The following is a 21,367-nucleotide window of genomic DNA, read 5'->3' on the forward strand; positions in this document are numbered from 1 at the left end:
TCGCGGCAAGACTCCAGCCTCGACCCACTAATATAGTGCCATATCCGCCTCTTTACTTTCTGAGCTTCTGTTGTATTCGCCCATGCTTGCAGCCAAACCTTTTTTTTTTTTTTTTTGGTACTTCTTTCTTTGGAACTACCCTCCTGCTGAATGCAGGCGGTACAAAACGGATATAGGCAACAGCGGAGTAAAATTCAAACGTGTGCGTGCGTGTGTCTGCATGAACACTCTCATTATCATGTCCCCCCCCCAACTAAAAAGGTATTGACCAAATGCCATTCAGTTCTTGAAAAATAGTTTCCGGTCTGTCGGCCCAGTTTTGTTACTTCTCGTAGAAGAAACTCTACAAAAAGAATGTTTGTCTAAGTGTTTTCTTCTTTGTAGAATTGGAGAGTAAAGCATTGTAGGAAAATTAAGCGAAAGTGGTGGGACACACCCTGTAGTTATTGTTCTGGACAATGCAGACGAAAATATAACCACAGCTTAAGTATGGAATTAAAATGAGAAAAGTCTGTACCAACTGGAATGAACTTAATTTCATATGGAAGACTCAAAATTTTTGTTTACCCTAAACAAACGTGCAACTCCTTACTTTGCTTTGATTAGAAAGAATACCATAATCTGTATTCCACTTCTTCAGTTGGTTACTTTAAAATTCAAATTATCTCACAATATCATCTTAAACTTTTACATCAAGATAAGCTAAAATGCATTTTTAAAAATTATTCTATTTCCACTTAGAATATTACGAGTTTATATCACAACATCCCGAAAAAAAAAAATTCTCTTTGCTTCTTCGAGATAACAAAACCACAATTTTTTTTAAATAATAAGTTTGTCAAATTAAATATTGTAATTATGTTTGCTTTGGCTGTATCACTCGTTCGTCATTCACAATGGGTCTCAGACGGATTCATTTCATCATAAATTTTGATGAAATGAATTTATTTTTTTTTTTATTTATGTATTATTATTTTTTAGTGTTGTTGGCGCATCAGCTTCTGAGGTCATAATGCACCTCCCAAAGTTTTTGCATTTTACTGTGATCCAAGCCCGAGGCGGGATTCGAACAAGCGACCTTTGGATTGCCAGGCAAAATGAATTTTACTTTAAATTATTGCAAATTCTGGTTAAAATTCTTTGGAAAAACAATCTGTTAAAAGAGACGTGTTTTATTGTCAGTCTCTTTAAGTATGGAAAGCTTGCATAACAACCACACTAGATAACAGATGTGGTTGTACAGTATGCAGAATGTACCGAGGGGAGAGGGATGTTGAACTTGACATACTTTAGTAACTACGTAATGTCAAGCTAAGTGAATTTATGGCTAGCAGTGATTTTTTTTTTTTTAAGTTTTGGAGCCAGTGCTTGGAAGGAATGGTGACTGAGCATTATTTTATTTCTTCTGTCTTGTATTTACCAAAGCCAGCCCTCACGAGCAGGCTTAAATATCATGATTTATGTATTTGCAGACAAGGAAATCCTACAGTAATATTTATAGAAGAGCACTTAATTTACTTACGTAATACCTCTCTGCAATTTGTTTGAATTTCATCGGCACAAAGCAGATCTCCATCCATTGTTACCTTGTGCGCTTGTCTTAACCTTGAATTCATTGATGAGCCACCTAGGCTGGTTTCTGATAGCTTCTTCGTGTAGGAGTTGTTGGGCGTTGAGGCTTGACGACAGTGCTTCCCAGCGTTTCAAAGGTCCTTCAGTTAACAGGTATGGCCCATTTGATAACGTTTAAATTGCCGGAAGTTGCAACGGCTTCCGTATTAAACACGGACACTTGGAAGCAGCACACACATGCGCAAGTACAATGGATTCTCCCAGAAAGGCCTTACCAATAACCGTAACTAAGGGTTTACCGTAATTTTTCTTTCACGAAATGGATGCTTGTCAGATACACAACTAACATTTACCTTATGGTTCTTGTTCCAATAACAAAGAGTCCATTATTACATAACCAACAGAGATGGATATTTCCTATGAAGTTTAACCGTAGCTCAAATGTTATACTTCAATAGACATAAAGTGTCACTAACCCTAAAGGTTCACTTTTTCATTGTTAACCATTGGGTTCAAGATTTTGAGAAGAACTATTTCTATAGTGCGTTCATTTTAGTTTTTGTTTGTGCATTTTTCGTTTTACAGGTGGTGTAATTCTGCTGTTGCTAGCGTTTTTTCACCTGCATTTAAAACATGCTGTTTCATATTCAGTAAAATATCTTTTTTATTATGATTTCTTTGAGGTGTAAAATAATAGATATTTTGCTGTTTCTACGGACTTCGACTGTTTTGACTCTTGATGAGTATTTCATATAGTTGTTTTTTTTTTTTTTTTTTTTCCGTACTGAAAAAATTTATTCTGTAATTATGAATTTTATATGCAAAATTATTTGCGAAAAATGATATTTATTCTTCGATTATCTTACGTCTTGTCTTGTCCTTGTGGCCTCGAGCTACTGTATAGTCTCTCAACTGCAGTAGCATAACAAGGATTTTTGACGCCTGTGGCTACAAATCAGAAATGTGCTTTTGCTTTCAATTATTTTTATTAAATTAAATAAAATGATTTGGTAAAAATAAATATTTGGTTAAATTGTTATAAAATAATTAGCTTTAATAATTAATTTACATTAAAACAGCAGTCATGTTTTTAAAACAAACTATAAATTCGGTTATTCTGCTTCTTTTAAACTCTCCAGTCGGAGCCACATTCGGCATCCTAGTTACACCACTGCTCAACTGCAGTAACAAAGACTCTCGGAAGAAGCTGTACCGTATAGGCTAAGAAGTCCGACAGTTCTATTGCTAATGGTCCGAGTTCAGCCAACTGGTACAATGTACTTGTCCATTTCGATCTGACTTGATCTAAACTTGCAGGCCATTTAGTTTCAGTCGTTCTTTGAATATTGCAAGGAATGTAATTATTCCTAACTTAATATTACGAAAAGTGTCAAAAACTCCCCTTCTGACTTCTGCATATATAGAAAAAACACTACTACAACACTCTTAAGATTTCTTCTCTCAAAAACTCTGTCAGTGCGTCACTCCATAGTGGTAACTCGTTTGGTGGAATTCGAACCCAGGAAGGTTCGAATTCTGTTGGAGACTGGTAGAATTCTTAAAGACATTTTTAGTCGGGACTGTAATTAGTCAATGGTGGACGGAACGAGTAGACCCCACCCCCTTGAATTATTCCTGATGTATCAAACACACGACGTACTCATCGCCCCTTGAACATACACAATACACTAGCGCAATATGGACTAAGATGCTGATGCCTTTAAAACCAACAGTAACATATTCTTTAGTCTCTTATTAAAATGTGACTCCATTTACGTTGGCACCTGTACAAAAACGCAACTCCCTCATCCTGTTCCTATTTCTCTGACAAACTAACTTGCAGTCTTACATTCTGGAAACTTCTTCTGTATACTTCTTCCATGGTACTGATTCATTTCTTACGATTGTCATTCGACTGGCTCTTGAATCTCATGTTTTTTCATCGTCGACAGTTAATCCCCGTTCCCTGACATGAACCCTGTCTCTTGTGACTTTTTTGGTCAACCCATATGGAAGTTTCTATTTCAAAATGACATCTGCAGTATACATAAGTACCTCTTCACTGCTAACCAGCACGTTGAATACTATGGGATCAATGAATGCCAGTAACTCTACATTCAACAAGTCTGCTTAATCGATCTGATTCACATGAATTAGCCGATGCCGTTGTGTGCAAATTTTTTCATTCATCAGCCGTCCAGCGGTTTCAAATTGTATGAAATCCGATTTTCAGTTTTCTCACAGGATCAAACAAGCTGTGTTAACATTTGAAATTTTTAGGACTTAAGTCCGAAGGAGGTCTCGGCATGTGGCACTGCTCAAGCCAAGCCAGCCAGACTCGAGTCCGTCTTATTAGTACATTTGTATTAGTCGTGGCAAATGATGCAAGGAAGCAAGCTTATACTTGTTTTTAGATCAGCCAGATAAATAATAAAATAAAATAAATAACAATAAAAATAGAAAAATAAAACCTTCCACTCACATTTTCACCAAATTAAGTTGTAATCCCATGAAACCAGAAGGCATACTCGTCACTAAACAAAATTGCAGGTATAAGTAATTTCAACACAATGTCAATTTTCCTAATTAGGAGGTCGCCTGAAACTGAGAAGGAAATAACATAGCCAACTCCTTGAATCATGACCTCTATCTCATTACCCACGTCAGGAAGCTTTTAAAGTTTTTCTTATTGCTCATTGTCGATATCCAACAGGATCTCTGATCGACTGCTGTTCTTTATACTGTCTATGGCTCATAGTTGCAATTATCAAAGAGGGGTAAATTACCCAATAGCATATAGCAGGGGTTCTTAAACTCTGAGTCGTGAGCCACCGTGGGATCTCAAGCGACTTAGAGAGGGTACAATTATTTTTTAATTTTGCCTCAGGTTTCAAATTTGATTGCTTTTTTTTTTATTTCCGGTGAGTCGTAAATTTACAGTTTTATGTCATCATTGTTTTATTCAATATGTAGATTAAAATTCAGTTTTTAAAAATAAGTGGTGTACTTTATTTTTTGCCCAACTCTAACCCAAATTAAATCGGTTTTTATTCATTCGAGAAGGGTCGTAGATCATTTGAGTGGTTGTGGTATTGCAGAGTTTGAAAAGAACCCTTGATAGGTAGTATTCCCATCAGCTCTTCCTTACATTTTCTGTTCTTTGTACTACAGTATATAAAAGAAATTCCATGTTATTAATAATAGTCTCTGTTTTCGTATTGTAGGGATCATATGCCAGCGAAATCTCATTTATGGATGGTATCTCTGATGGCGAAGCCGCCATAGCTTAGTGACAGGCGCGAGGGTGCATATGTGCATCTCCCTTGAGTGATTGGGGTTCAAGCCCAACACGAAGCTGTTTACTGTATTCTTTCTGTCTTGCGAACTCCTCTGACCATGTGGTCGTCCCGGAGTATAAACAGAAAATTTACTTTTATTTTTCTTTTAACTCTCATCTGACTGTCACTGTTTACAGAGCAGACGGGGGGGAAGGGGGTTCCAGAGGTTGGGGGAGGATAGTTGTAACGTTACATTGCTGTCTTCCACTCATTTGGAGAGGTCTGGGTTCGGTTCCCCTCGGCGACTAGCAGAATTTCTCAAGGCCTTTTCAACTGAGGATGTGGTTAGCCGATATCAGGCAGAAGGAGTAGAACCACGACTTGTTCCGTGTTTTTCAGCCCGCACAACATGCAGATTGACACATGATCACACGTTCATTTCCCCCCCCCCCCGTATAGTTTGCTTTTTGCTTTTTTTTTCTCTTTAAGACAAATCGTCACAACCCAGTTTTCCTTCAGCCTATTTCACTTTTCTCGGAATAAAATTAAGTAGTCACCAAAGTAACCTGACCAGTTATATGTTTTCGTATTATGCCGAGTTTAATGTAATTTTCCCCTTAATGCTGCCATGAATTTTTCCCATTTACACTTCCTTAAGAAAGCTTATACATTAAGTCAATCTGTCAGGGAAATTTTTACTTCAAGGACTTCCTTTTATTACAGCAAACATGAGCGTATATCTACACTAGATCAAAAAACAAAATTTCACTGCGTGCTCGCAGTTCTGTATTACGCAATCATCTACACGCAACTGATAGTTAAGTTTTACAGTGATATCGGAAGCCACACGACATTTTTTTCCCCCGCCATTCTAACTTTACCTGTTAGTAGGTGTGACCTATTTAACTGAGATAAACTACAACTGAAAAGAGGAATTTAAAAATAAAAAAAATAGAAAAGAAAGAAAATTTAACGTTTAGCATACCTGTTGCTTGGTGTGAAACTCTTGATGAATGCTTCACTTTATCAAGCAAGTGCGAAATCGCGAGCATTAGTGTAAAATAAAGTTGTAGTTCCAGTTTCAGCTTCAGTTATCCCAGAAGAGAAATAACTACTGTATTTAGTTTATTTGAAATTTCATAAATTCTGCAAAACCAATATATAAACATTTAATAAGGATGGTAATATTTAAATCGGAGGAGGGGAATCCCAGATTGATGCGATCTTATATAGAAAATTTTAATATTATATTGTCCTCTTTACAAACTTCATTATGAAAACTAAATTAAATATTGTTAATCGTTGATTTTGCATAATTTCGGGGTTAATAATGCAAAATATTAACCCGTATAAAATATGTTAGTCTGCCTAATTTGCATATACCTAAGTTATGAATAAATGCTAATTACGTTATGAGAGCGAACGTTCGAACCACGTGAGATATTTCGAAAGCTAAGTGATTAAAATGGTCGAAGTCCACCTGTATTGTAATCTAATTATCCCAATGTCAAAATTAACCTTTGCAGATCCATAACAATGTTTGTGAAAATGATAAATCACTATTTCAATGCCTTCAGTTTTGGGGGATGGGGGGGAATGGAATAAGAATTCCGCCAAAATATATGAGACTAAAACTTCACTTCGATCTGCTTGGCCGATGTATTTCCTAATAATGTGTTAAAATTTTTGAACAAGAATGAAGTTGATCCTACTGTCATTATGACACTAAATACTTAAAAGAAATGCAGAATTTAATTCTCTCTTCCGACTGTTGATCGAGTTCTTTCCGATGTTGTCTTTTTCCAGTTTTGCATTAAGAGATCGTAATTTTTAGTACGTGAGGCTAAATGTTGAACTAATTTATATTATATTTAATATTATTGTCCTCTTTACAAACTTCATTATGAAAACTAAATTAAATATTGTTAATCGTTGATTTTGCATAATTTCGGGGTTAATAATGCAAAATATTAACCCGTATAAAATATGTTAGTCTGCCTAATTTGCATATACCTAAGTTATGAATAAATGCTAATTACGTTATGAGAGCGAACGTTCGAACCACGTGAGATATTTCGAAAGCTAAGTGATTAAAATGGTCGAAGTCCACCTGTATTGTAATCTAATTATCCCAATGTCAAAATTAACCTTTGCAGATCCATAACAATGTTTGTGAAAATGATAAATCACTATTTCAATGCCTTCAGTTTTGGGGGATGGGGGGGAATGGAATAAGAATTCCGCCAAAATATATGAGACTAAAACTTCACTTCGATCTGCTTGGCCGATGTATTTCCTAATAATGTGTTAAAATTTTTGAACAAGAATGAAGTTGATCCTACTGTCATTATGACACTAAATACTTAAAAGAAATGCAGAATTTAATTCTCTCTTCCGACTGTTGATCGAGTTCTTTCCGATGTTGTCTTTTTCCAGTTTTGCATTAAGAGATCGTAATTTTTAGTACGTGAGGCTAAATGTTGAACTAATTTATATTATATTTAATATTATGTCTCAGCTTGTCTATGTGTATGCTGATATCAATTTTCTTATTAACTATTTTCATTATGTAATCTTCTCTGCCATTTTGCTCTCTAGGGCAAGTCCACAATCGTGGTTTTTATTCGTATGTAAATGAATGTATTCTGGTGTCATGTAGCCCAATTGATTATTGACCACCGAACTGATATTATCGCAACATAAGAAAAAACTTTCGTGGTAATAACTTCTATTATTTTAAGTGCAAGTGAGGACTTCGGAGTTCATTATTTTTATTTATTTATTCACTGTTTTATTTATTTTGAGATTTCTTTTTTTTTTACATATGTCAAGACACGTAAAATGCTGGAATTTATTTAAGATGAATGCTAAAGATTTCAGTAGAAATCCATTGTTCGATGGGGAGTGTATACGAATAAACGAAAAGAGAGAAGACCGTATTTATACCTCTATATACGTTGCATTTATTTTCTTATACTTTTTCCCTCCTCCACTGTTTTTAATTCAATCCCTACCAAGTGTATAATTTATTTGGGATTGCTATTTCCCAAATGTAAGACCTTGCATTAAAACATATCCGCCTCTTCTCTGATCATCTTTGAAACCTATTCAAGTCATCCTGAAGGAGCGCCGCTTGGCACTGATCATTAACGACTCTGCCAATCATTACGTCGTCTGAAAATCACCCTTCTATCCCTTCATCGATCTCATTTATGAAAATGAGAAACAACAGTGGTCCAAGAACCGATCCTTGATCTGATTGGGGTTTATAAAGCTCTGAGAGGGATTAGTAAAATGAATGAAGGTGGAATTTTCCCTGTTATAAAGAATTCCAGAACTACGGGCCATAAATTCAAATTAGAGGGGTTGAGGTTTAGATTAGATTGTAGGAAGTTTTCTTTTAGCCAGTGAGTCGTTAATTGCTGGAGTAAGTTTCCCTCGCAGGTAGGTGAGGCTGACAGTTTGAATAAATTCAAAGGTCAACTGGATGTTGAGAGAAAACAGTTAAAAACAGTCCCCAAAAACAGTAAAAGCAACAAAAGGTGAAGATTTCTGCTTTTTTAGGCCACTTGGGTATTCTGTACTAACATGCAGTGCTAAAGTATTCCTCTCTAAATGGGCACACTTTGTGCTCAACGCTGAAAGTAATCAGGCGAAGAAGACCAGGGAAACATCCAGATATTCATTCGCCTTAATGACTGACCGCGTATGTCGCGCTGTGTTTCTTAGTTGCTGCAGGAGTTCATTAAAATTGTATCATACCTTACTACAGTTCAAATTTGGTACTCTGAGACCTATGCTTCTGTCTAGAATAGAAGAAAGGTTTCGGGGGAAGATAATTTACAACCACTCAGACGCGTATAAGACTCTGAGGAGAAATTAAAGGTGTTGTTCAAGAATAATTTGAATCACGTGTTGCAGTCATGGTTATAGTTATTTTATATCGATATGGAAATTTTTAACCAGTATCGTTTCAATCGAGTAACATTCATAAAAAAAATAGTTCTTTGTTCATGTGGTGTAGGTCTATTCTACTTTTTGTGTAACTGAATCCAAAATACCACTGACCTATCGGCAACGAGAAGATTATTTCTTATGGAAATAAAGATTTCTGTATTTAATAGTGGTGTGGTTTACTTTCTTCTTCTTCTTTTTTTTTGGGGGGGGAAGGTATTTCTGTGGTTGAGTGAACTGATAGTTCCCCACCCACCTGAGGGTTTGAGTTTAAGTCTATTGACAACACCAGGAATTTTAAGGCCTTTTTAAGCGGCACTGAGTTAACCTGTTTTAGAGATTTCTGCCGAATATTCTAAACATGTTTAACACTCACTTAGTACTTTATGGGTGAGTGGGGAGAGTAGTTAATACCCTCTAAAAAATAGTTCTATCACGGATGATTGGCATTAAACCAGAACACCAGCTCATCTGGAGAAACAACTTTTGAAAAATTTATTGACCTCGTTGCATATAAATCCTAATAAATCATTGTCACTGGAGTGTATCTTTCGTGGCAGCTTAGGTGACAGTGATACATCGCTCTCTGCCGGTTGTGTTGAGAGGTCTGAGTTCGATTCTCGTCGACGACTGGGAGAACTTTTAAGGTCCTATTCAGTTCGAGCTGTAGTTAACCGAACTCAGGTGAAGGGAGTAATGTTCCCCTCCTTGGGTTATTCTGGATTTTCAGCTCGGATAACATGCAAATCGGCCTGTAAGCAGACACTTCTAGAGACAAAATATACATACGTTTATGAACGACAAGATCTGGTGCCGTTAAAATAATTTGAATTGGCTAATGGCGTATTCGAAATCCTCTTAAATTGGAGCGAAATATCGTCTACATGCCACAAATCAATAGTCACTTGCTGGCAGTTCCATCCAAGCTTTAAAAGCATCTTTCATGTTTCAGTAAGCAATCATATCCTTTTCATTGAACTAGGAAACGGATTTTCTCTGGAGGAACTTTCATAAATTGATCCTATTGCGGAAAAAAAAAAAAAAAAAAAAAGAAAGAAAAAATATATAAAAGAATCATTTTTTTCTCTCCAGATGAGAGGCATCTGGAGGTAATACAAATGCCTGGAGGTAATTCAGGGCGAGAGGAAGACCGTGGAAAAGATGGATGGATGACGTAGAAGAAGACTTAAAGATCATGAGAATAAGAAGTTGGAGAAGTTTGACTTCTGGGAGGGCTTTATTGGTGGAACATCGTTGAGAAAGCTAAGGGTTATAACGGGTTATAACGCCAGAAGAAGAATTCTTCCAGTTGGCTGCAGTTATGCTGAAACCGGCGTCCGTAGCCGAGTGGTCAGAAGCGGGAGTGCAGTAGCACACGCTCTTTGAGTAGACCGGGGTTCAAGCCCCTGACTGCAAAATACGGTCGATCTGCCAACCCGCACTGGACCAGCGTGGCAGATTATGGCCCATTTCCCTCAGCATGAATTGTTGAGGAGGCTTCCATCCTGCAGTGGGTTGATAAGGGCTGCAGTTTTTTTTTTATGCTGAAACAATTGGTGGACTCTGCAAGGTCAATGATTACATTGAAATATGAACGTTTTAAATAGATATTTAAATAAAATAACTTCGAGGCATAAGAAACTGCGAAGTCATTTCTGATTATTAAAAGAGGATTTTCGAATTTGGAAAGTATTTTCCAAGATCACCTTGGTAAAGTATTCAGCGACGAATTTTAGACTAATTCCATAGTCATTCATTTTTTTATTTTTTATTTATATTTTTAGAATTTCAATTTGAAAATTTCTATTTCGAAAAAAGCATCAGAATGAATTTTTAGTTATATTTTTGGATATAACCAGAAAATTACATTGAAATAAGCGACAATTAAAAGAATTCGAACCTTTTCATGTAAGAGGTAAGGAGATTAAGACTTAAATTTTATAATATCAGTTTAGAAAGGATATCCGTTCAAACTCGCACTGTTCGAAGTTTTTCGCTATTGTAAAAAAAAGGGGCGGGGAAAGGGAGGCAAAACTTTCAGCAAAAATTGCCTTTTCTCGCCTGATTCTGTAGAGGATATTTTAGACTCTGTTAACCCTATTATGTCTAAAATGTCTTTCAGACATTTCAGCCTAATCTGCAGACACACCTCCATCCGGCAATTCACTTCAAATTTGTTTGAAGTCCGCGACTATGTGTCTGTTGCCGCAGAAATCGAACGCACTAAAAATAGCAACTTTTTATGATTAGTTTTTCAAGCACGTCCACGTACTGCTGATGGAGGCAATGTGGCTAGCAACTCGACGGAATGTTATGATCATGCACCAGAACAGCAACGAATAGTTTCCAGATCTCGTGGGAATATTCCACGCCTCGGTTGTCGTTGTAGAATAGAGGATTATGGAACCTGCGAGACAAACGACATTACTTGCCATACTTCATTGGCTCGGAGATGGCTGTCATTACACATAATTTAGGTCATCTCTGTATCTCCTTTCGTCGATAAGTACACACAGGAATGACATACATGAGGAAACCGACAGCTTTCTTAAGATCTCGCAGGTGAATGCCACTGTTTATTCACGCTGTCTTCAGAACCCATTCCCGTGCGTTTATGAACCATAGCTAGTTAAGTCGACAGGTTTCGGAAGATGCTTGTTTTGTGTGTGTTGGGAGAGGAGGGGGAGTTGGGGATGGGACTTAATGAATTTTCGTTTATTATTATTATTTTTTTTCTTTTTAGTTTTTATGGGCCTCTTTATCTGGAAAGGTTTTTGACACTTTCAGAGAATCGTTTAAAATATTCATTAATAATAATAATACATTTTAATTAGTCAAATTGCTTATTATTAGTATCAACTTTTAATATAACAAACATTAGTGAGGGCTGGATTAAAGTATTTTAAATAAAAATACTTTAATCCAACGTTTACACTTAAGTCACATATCGTGATTGAAACATGAATATTATTTATATACCAGGATCTAGCAGTTGGCGCTTTCTTTTTGTTTTATTCTTTTTTTTTTTAGCAGCAGCTTTGCTCTCCCCACCTCAAATGTGTGAACATCACCAACGCAATTTGATTGACATCAACACCTGTCGCTGAAAATGATTAGTCGCTACATTGATTCAGAGTTTTCATCACTGTTGTTCTCTTTTCACACAAACGATACCAGGGATACGATACCTTAGAAAGAAAAAAGGAGTTTTTCTCCCTTTTTCTTTCTAACTCCTTTCTAAAAAAGGAAAGAAGGGGAGGGAAGAGAGAAAGAAAACTCCCCTGTGTGGATCTCTTCCCATTCATCTTTGGATGATTGTAGGAGGAGGCATCTTTGGATGATTGTAGGGTCCCATACCCAACTAGTTCTTGCTTAATTGTCAACATGGCTACGTACGTCTTCGGTTTTACGTAATCAAAGTACCTTTCAAAGTTAAGCCTTCTTCCCACGTAAGATCCATGTGTGGGGAGAAACTTTCTTCACTAAGGTGCTGTCTATTCGGATGTCAATATTTTTTGTTCGTTCTCTCTCTTTCTCTCTCTCTCTCTCTCTCTCTCTCTCTCTCTCTCTCTCTCTCTCTCTCTCTCTCTCTTTTGGCATTATCAGTTGAGCAGATTTCATCGGGTTAAACTTCAGTTGAAGTTAAATAATTCTGAATGAATTGAATTTGGGAATTGGCGCTTTTTTTTTCACTTAGTGAATCTGCTTAGCATCTTTTGAGATTATGAAAATAATCTCAAAAGGGTTACCGAGAGGAGCCATCCCTGAGGTACACCTGTATTAATTGTATACGATATCACATGGTTTTTATGGGTGACTAAGAGATGGCTAACGACTGTCTTAATGATCTCCAGTACTTTTCCCTCTTTTTTAAGGTGTCTTCTGAGCATATATGTATTAGAGCAGGTAATGCCAAACTATCATAGGCCGCTTTTATATCCAAGGAGAGGATGGTCAGCTGCACTTTACTATTGAGTGCATGCTGGATTCTCAGCAAGGTCTCAAGCAAATTGGTGATTGCGGATCTTCCCTGGATTATTATTATTAGTTTATTAATCAAACACCCCTGTACAGAAGTTGTCTAGGAGGGTTGCTCATACATACATCGAATATAACTTATTAGATAGGAACACATAGTTTTATAAAATAAAATATCACAAAATACATAAATAATTATTAAATAAATAAATAAATAAGAATAACTACAGTCATTTTACACTTGGATTGAATGTCATAGTCATTCTGTGAACGGAATATCGTCAGTCCTATAAGTCTTTTGAAGACACTATAAAGCGTTCATTACAGTTTTTGAGTTCACGCCCTTTTAAAGTCTTTTGCTATGAACAAAGCTCATCTTTCTTGAAATGCATTCTTCATTATATATGTAGTTTAGTGTATAGATCCTCTGCAATGAGCCTCCTGTAGGTTCTGTCATGGCAGTACCTGTCCGGGGTCTATTTTGAAGACTCTAAAGAGCTCCAGAGTATTGGCAGGAAACATCCACCTTAATCCGTCCGTGTTATGGAGAACGCTTCGGAGACTGAGGGTAATGGGGCCGGGCTACCAGGCGGGGTCTGACCATAATTTTTCAATTTGAGGGGCACCTAAACTCCCAGTCAGAAGTTGTTCCAGCGTGCAGATGTTACGTAGGGTGACCATCTCAATCCACGGAGCTGTGTTCAAGTTTGCATACAATATGGATTTTGAAATTGTAAAGGGCTTCCCGGCAATCCTATTCAGCCACCGGAGCAGCCAGTATTCCAGGCTGAGAAATTTCCTAATATTAGTAGTTGGGGCAGAGGACCAAATTGTCGAAGCATATAGGGATACAGGAACGATATATCTTTGGATATATTGGGTCTCTAGTTGCTGGTTTCGAATCCCAGTTATTTCCTGTCTTACAGCTCATTTGGCAGCAAGAGTTTTTGATCTGATGTTCTGAAAATGCCTTTGGAAGGTGAGGCCCTCGTTCCACGTCACTCCTAGGTCGGTGTAAGAGCTGACTTTATTCACCTTTGCTCCATTAATAGATAATTCAGTTTGGGTAGGCTTTTGATGGAAACAGTGGTGAACAAGATCGGACTGTTATTGCCTTTGAAAATATCTTAAGAGGGTGCAGGGGATGGCTGTTGGTCGGAAGCCCTTGATTATTTCGGGTTCTTTGATTTGGGCACAGGCCTTACATAGTAGTGATTTCATATCTTTGGTATGGTTTCCTCATCCAAGGCCTAATTAAAGAGATGCAGGAGAGAGAGTCAAGAATGAAAGTGCTGCATACTTTTATCGAAAATTGTGGAAAACCGTCTGGTCCCACCCTGGCCCAATTTATGACGCCATCGAAGAACATTGAACTAATGGAAATAAGTTCCATGATTATGTAATGTTAAAACTATATTTTAATTCTGTTCATAGTTCAGTGGAACACACACGTTAACGTGTCTGTTTTAAATGATAAAAATTTAACAGTATTCAAAATAACGAATTGTTGGTCGGTGATAAGATGACGCGATCTAATCTTGAAACAGAAACCTAAGCAGAGTTCAGTTTACGTCGCGCTACTACATTTAGAACAGTGGATGGAAGTCGAAAACGAGATAAACGTTTCACCATCTTATGCCCTTCATTATCTGTAATTCTGGACGTTATCATGACATTGACTACTTTATGCTAAACCCTCTTATTAACAAATGGACATTTGAGTAACTCTATCTTAGGTTAATGAACTTTGTAATGTCTTTGCTAAGTTAAAACTCACGCATTCATTCCCCCCTTGTCACTTCCTTACCGTTTTACGTCCTTGGAATTTCTAAATCACCGTCTCCCACCCTCTTGACAAGGTGGGCCTTCTCTAGCGTTAATCTTTAAGAATTTTAACCTCGGAAGCCTGCGCGTCAAGGCTGTTTCTGTTTATGGGTGTTGCCTTGTCTTATCGTAGCTTCCGTTTGTCCAGCTCACTTCCGGGAGGGAATACAAATTTGCTCTTCATCCAAAACGAGGAAATGCCCGAATGAAAGAGCTTTACAACTACGATTCCTTTCTAGTGTGAACTACGGGGTGCTGACCTTGAGAAAAGAACGCTACATGCTCTCGCCGAATCTTACCCATGCTGAGATCCACTTGTAATCAGGAGATCAAAGAAATATGTGCAGAAAGTCCTCTGTAACTGTTATAGTCGTTGTGTTAACGCGTGTAATATCAAATGCGGATGAGTCAGAAAGGAACAGTTTCCCATTGGAAACAAAAGTTTTTGACTAGATAATGCTGCAGCTATTGTCTAAAACAGGCTGTTCCACATTCCTGACTACTCCCTAATTAGCTGTTATTATATTTAAATTTTTGTATTTTGGTTCCGTGTCATGAATTGAAATTATCAGCACCATTTCTCAAGTTCTAAATATGTGTGATATTCACTACCAGCTGTTGATAATTCTAATTGTTACCAAATGAGAACGTTCTAATTATGGAAGTTCTGCAGGAAGATGTTTGTGGTTGCCCGTCATATTCGTCCTTACTAGCAACTTTGGTATAATAGAAACAGCATAGGTGTTTAGCCCAACTTTAACATTCGATATCTTATACTTGGTTCGTGTTATATTTTACACGTAATAGCTGTCTGACTCAGATAAATAAACCAGCTGGTTGCGGAAAAACGTTTATAAATAAATTTTTCTGTTTATACTCCGGGACGACCAAACGGTCAGAGGAGTTCACAAGATAGACAGATTACAAGAAACAGCACCGTATTCAGTAGTCACGGGCTTGAACCCCGGTCACTCAAGGCACGTGTACTTATGCACCCGCGCGCCTGACCACTAGGCTACGGCGGCCGTATGGTTCGGGCATACCACTTAGGTGGTTTTGAGCTAACCATTGCCACCCGTTGCAGAAACCTTTTGGTAACCAGAGAAATGGATATCTTGAGGGCAGTGATCTTGGATGTGCTCAGAGCTGGTTTATGCCAGCTCCGAGCACATCCAAGATCATTACATTACTTGCACTTCAGCCTTACTAGTTGAAGCGCATGTAATGTAGGCGTTACAGTACCTGTCTGTATTACTGAAGCGGTTGTATATTTCCATCAAGAAGCGAATCATAAACGTTTTTCCGCAACCAACTGGGCTGGTGAAGAATATTTGAATAGGTTCGCGATTGGGAGATAACAGTCTCCAAATTACATGCATGAGTAGAATCTTTTGCTTGTCACTGGCCATTCCCATTAAGTTGCAGAAGTCCTCGTTGGTCATCATGTTTTCGCGTTTCTTTGCAATTGCGCTGAGTGGGTTGAGCGTGGCGAGCTTTAGATCCTCATTCATCTCGCTGTTTGGATGATTGTAAAAGTTTCAAAAGGGGTCTTCTTCTCGCAGTCGCGTTATAAGGCTATGCAGGTCATTACTGCATGCTTCATCAGGATGACCGTCGTCGTTGTCTTGACATATCATCTTATATATTTCAATCGTTTTGTGAATGTCCAAGTTCGATTCATACAATTTGCGATCTAGTATGAGCTCTTCATGTCGTCGTAGATCTTGACATATTTTAACTCGGACAGTATCTCTGTTTCCTCATTGCGAATGTGCAACGTTACCATCTCGCGTTTGTACTTGTTGAGATCCTGAGCCAAGTTATAGTTTCGATAGCGTACATGCGTGGATACTGTCGTTTCTTGCAGATCTCGTTAGCGCTGCATGTGCAATTTGCGACAAAGCATGACAGAGTAACATTATAGTATGATTGTAACAATGTAAATACTTGTATTGTTGCAATCATACTGTTCAACAAATGGCTACAATCAAATGGGTAATTAGGCTATTGGCCTAACCTCTTCCAAACGTTGATTCGGTAGAGTGAGCAGCGGGCGTGTATATCCTATTTATCACTAACATTGATTCGGTAGAGTAAGTAGCGGGCGTGAGCATAAATTACATCGTTCATGATTTCGATTCTAGTTCGAAATTTAGTAGGTGTTGTCAGAGATGTTTACACATAAAACATCTTTGGTGCGGACAAGGAACACACGCGATTTTTTTTCCCCTTAAAAATGACTTCATTATTGAAATAAAATAATTTCATTTTGAGTTGTTTGACATATGTACAAAAGAGTTGTCAGTCTCCACCTTCTGTTTCCTTCCCATTTCTTTCTTTTTCCCACTTCTAAACCTAAGAATATCCGTCTGCTTTTTTTGATTTTATTTAACAAAAAAAAAAAAAAAAAGATTCCTCTCTTTAAAAACAATTTACTGCAGGAGGGGGTTGGACATTTGCCATATGTTTTTAGCCCTTTAGGTCCCCCCCCCCCCATGTGTGTGTGTTTGTGAATTACAGAACTGAATACTCTTCAAAGTGAGGGAGAGGAATTTATTTTTGGAAATAACTTTTTAGCCTCCGTTTTGAGTTTTTTAATTTCAATTAAAATTAACATAATATTAATTTGTCTTCGTACACTGTTTAAACCTGGAGGGAGCACCTTTGTGGGATATTTCCAGTTTTATTCCAAAAAAAGACAGCGAATATTTATTGCTACACACAACAGGTCAAATAAAAAACATTCTAGGACAAATTGCCCGTTCAACATGTCGACAAAAGGTCAAAATGACAATTACTATTATATTAGATAATTTCCGTTGTATTGCATGTTAGATGAATTTATAGTATCAGAAACGAAACGGTATCCTCGATTATTTTTGAATTCTTCTTTTAATTTTACTGTACGTAGTCATTTTAAAACAGCTAATACTGTACAATCAATCGCTGTTCCGTAATGCTGTAAACCTGCATAGCTTGTTGTGCCAAAGAATAATCCATATACATAATCAGAACTGATTTCGAAAATGTTTTTTCACGATATGAGCCTAGAGTTTTGCATCAACAAAGATAAAATAATTTCATTCGAAAAGTCTCAACCAGGAATCGTGTTTAGGATATTAACATGAATTTAATGAGTTAATTTTTAAATATGAAATTGATGCATTTTCGCAAATGACTTACTGGTATCGTAAATCAGGATATTATGAGCACGACGTTAATAGTTAACCACTGGTATAATAGATAAGAGTTTCGTGTGTTGGTGGTTATTTCCAGACGTAGCTAGATTTCCCCAGCCCCAACTATCCTCTGATCCTTTTTACAGAAAAATTGAACGAATTGGTATAAACAAGAGCTTTAAATAAAAAAAAAAAAAAGCATGTCACGGTGAAGGGAATTTATTGATTAAATAATTTAATTACTGAACGTTAAACTGGAACGCTATTTTTGACCTTTGTAAACCCCCTTCCCTCCAAGGCATTCTGCGATCCGCTTGGATCTGAAATATCACAGAAAATACGATCACAGAATCCGTCATAGTTCATATATGTTGTAGAAGTTAACTAAATGCGTGATCGTGGTAATAACTTTTAATATAAAACACACATTCTCAAATATCTTTGAATACAGTCGACATTTCAAAAACATTTTTTACCAAATGAAATCATGCTTTACTATAAGACCTGAAATCCCAATCACTTTTATTACCAAAATAAATAACTTAGAATAAATATTAAAGTACAGTACTTTAAACTTTACCCAATTTATGTATTACATTTTTGAAACAATTCCGAGTTTTCCAAAACTCGTAGACTTTCGGTTTCAGGGCATCCATTTCTGAGTAATTTTAAACATCGAAGTGCTTAAAATGTCTCAGTGAACAGCTGAGTAGCTGGCAGTAGCTGTATTAATGGTGATGTGGTTCGACTAGTGCCCTCTGTCCATGGGCAATTGTACAAGACTGTGGGATGCTGGAATAGCATTCGTGACAGCTGTAGCTAGGGCGGTGCGACTAGTGCCCCAGACACACGCCGCAAATTGATGTTTTCTTCCTTGGGGGAAGAGAACGAAATATTTGATCTTCGCAGGGTGTTGTTATAGTAGGGTTTTAGGAGCATCAGCGACTAAGGCCGTATTGCTCCGTATATACTGTCTTTAAAAATTACACGTGTTGTGTGGTCGCTTTTCTGTTTGATAGACGCAAAAACTGTTTCCGGGATAAACCATGCTACTATCTCTTGAGACCGACTAACTCAACCATGTTGTGAAAAAGGCTCATAAATTCCTCACGTCATCGACAGGACTCGAACTCGGGTTTTTTCAGCTGGTGTGTGGGCAGGATTCTATCAGTTGTGCTACCACGAGACCCTCGCCGGGTTTGCAAAATCTGTTAGCAAGCTTTGATTACAGTCACTAAACATTTTGCATTTGCTGGAATCTACATGTTATTTTAAGGAAAATAGATTGCATTGCCTTAATGAGCAAGTGCGAATGCTCCAAGTCGATTTTGTAAAAACACTTTACTACGTGAAGTATTTAATTAGTTTATTGGAACGAGAGAACAGTTATTATTATAGACCCAAACAGTCCCAGCAACCAAAATTCTGTAATATATTACAGAACCAAAAATTCAGTCACAAAGACTGATGTTAGCACAGAAATCCTAAACGTGGTCAATCTGATTTCTTTTTGGTAATTCCATGTACTGCCCTTCAAGTTTAATTAGTGAATGCTCTTTCTTTTGTGATTGTATTTCTTATATGGTACGAAAACTGCTTCAAGATGACATTCTTCCCTTCCTTTTAAAAAAGCGAGAAGTGTCTTCTGTGATTTGGTTTCACCAGTCTTAAAATATGCATTTGGTAGTAAAAACCCAGCAGAGGAATTCCTGAATTAAAAAACATCAGATCGCAGTCCGAGTTAATTAAAGCTCGCCTTTTTTTTTTTTTTTTTTAAAAAAGGAAGGGGGGGGAAGAGACTTTGGATGCTTTTAGTTTGAATTTCAGACTATTGGATTCTTAAACACGTTGAGTTTAGTGTTTTCTACCTAATAAACTCAAAGTACTGTATTCCCAAACTTGAAAAACATTTTAAATATAGCATCAATAATAAACTTATTTTTATATATAAGAGCGAGTTCATTCTCCTAGTTCAATAAATCAGAATACACAGAGGAAAAACTGTCACGTTCTGCTGCAGGGGAATTCTGTTCTACTCGGAGCTTAGTGGGCGAATGTATTTCTCTTATGGATGACGTCCCATAGCGTGACGTCAGTCTCCTTTCATTGGACACAATCTTCTACAAGAGATTGGGATGTACCCTGTCATTCTACTGTAGGTGTGCGAAAGAAGAAATGGCTGGTTTACAGCTGATGGAATGTCGAGAATTTAGAAGCATCCGTTTGTTATTGCCTTACTTTCGTGTTCTCTAATAGAAAGTTTTGCATAGCAGCCCTTGACCCAAATGATTACAGTATCACGTTCCTTTAGTTAACTTATGTAACGCTCAAGTAAAACTGGTGACTTGAAGGACAGTATCTTAATTGTTTCATCATGAAGTTGGAGGATCTGTATCGTTGCAACTCTCCTTTACCTTCTCCAAATAAAAAGGGCTTCGTATCATACTTCTGTCGGTAGGTTGATGAGATGTTTAGTATTTGAATAGGCTTTATTTATATTTGAAATACTCTAATAATTATTTGAGCTGTTACCTTCTTTTTATAGCAAAAGTGTGTAGTTAATATTTTATCTACTTTATTACAATGCTATTCAGATGGCATTTCTAGTTTTTCATTCTGCACAACATGTAATTCTGTGAGTGAACGTACATTAGTACAGACATAATAAAGACCATATGAATTTTGCACTACGACTAAGGTAGGCAATGAGCCCCCCCAGCCAATCATTTTACGAGGGAAATATTCTAATAAAGTAGTGGTTTAACCACTTTCATCGTTTGGAAAGGTCTGGGTTCAAGTCCCGTCGACGATTGGAGGAAAGTTCTCTTCGAGCGAAGCAGGATCATGCGGATAAAGTAGAATTTTTCCCTGTGAGTTACAGTTATTCCAGGTTTTTCATCTTGCATCACATGCAAATCGCCCATGAATGAACACACACACACACACACACACACCCACCACTAATACTTGTTGTTATTTGGCTTTTAGGAGCATTAGCAACTAAGGCTATATTGCTCCGGGATATGCGGTGGCCATTCCCTGAACTTTCCGCATCCTCCGTATTTGGTGGTCACGGGCTCGAACCCCGGTCTAATCAAGAAGCGTGTGCTACGCACTGCTGCTCATGCCCACCTGGCTACGGAGGCGCCAATACTTGTTGTGATTTAGCATTCCTTCGAATATCATGTTTACCTTTAAACCTAGTTGTATAAATAATAATTGTCAATTAATAATAATTTTAATAATGTGTTTCATTATTAAAATTATTCTCCGTTTACATTAACCAAAACATCCTTGCTAGTTTAGTAGTCAAGCTGTACTGATATTACCAACCGGAACTACATTGTTTTACAGTTCAAAAAGAAGTTTAACAAATACACAAATCACGTGCTATCTTCGTTATGAAGTAATAGACCAAGACGCAGCTAGTGGGATCTAATAGAACAGTAAGTTTTTTAAACTCCTGCTTTATAATGGACCACAACAGATGACAAGTTTGTTCTTTCTGTTATTTGAATAAATATTTACCAACTTCTATTCCAGGCCACAACACTTGGAAATAAACAGGAAGCCATGAAGTTT

The 21,367-nt window shown here is 37.2% G+C and overlaps 1 protein-coding gene across 3 annotated transcripts in view; it reads left to right on the top strand.

Annotated features, from left to right (window-relative positions):
* The window catches only part of LOC150090966 (uncharacterized), a 308,945-nt gene that overhangs the window by 104,643 nt on the left and 182,935 nt on the right, over positions 1 to 21,367 (top strand). Inside the window, exon 1 of one of the 3 annotated variants that reach the window (XM_090373632.1) lies at positions 19,961 to 20,239. The exons of the other annotated variants lie outside the window; for them this stretch is intronic. Coding sequence (XP_090229758.1) covers positions 20,160 to 20,239 — 80 coding nt within the window. The 5' untranslated portion in view covers positions 19,961 to 20,159. Of the gene's footprint in view, positions 1 to 19,960; positions 20,240 to 21,367 lie in introns of those variants that run through there. 3 annotated transcript variants of the gene reach the window in all.

This window comes from Mastigoproctus giganteus, chromosome 1, assembly GCF_048544385.1.
Source record: "Mastigoproctus giganteus isolate SK-2022 chromosome 1, ASM4854438v1, whole genome shotgun sequence".
Taxonomy (NCBI): Eukaryota; Metazoa; Arthropoda; class Arachnida; order Uropygi; family Thelyphonidae; genus Mastigoproctus; species Mastigoproctus giganteus.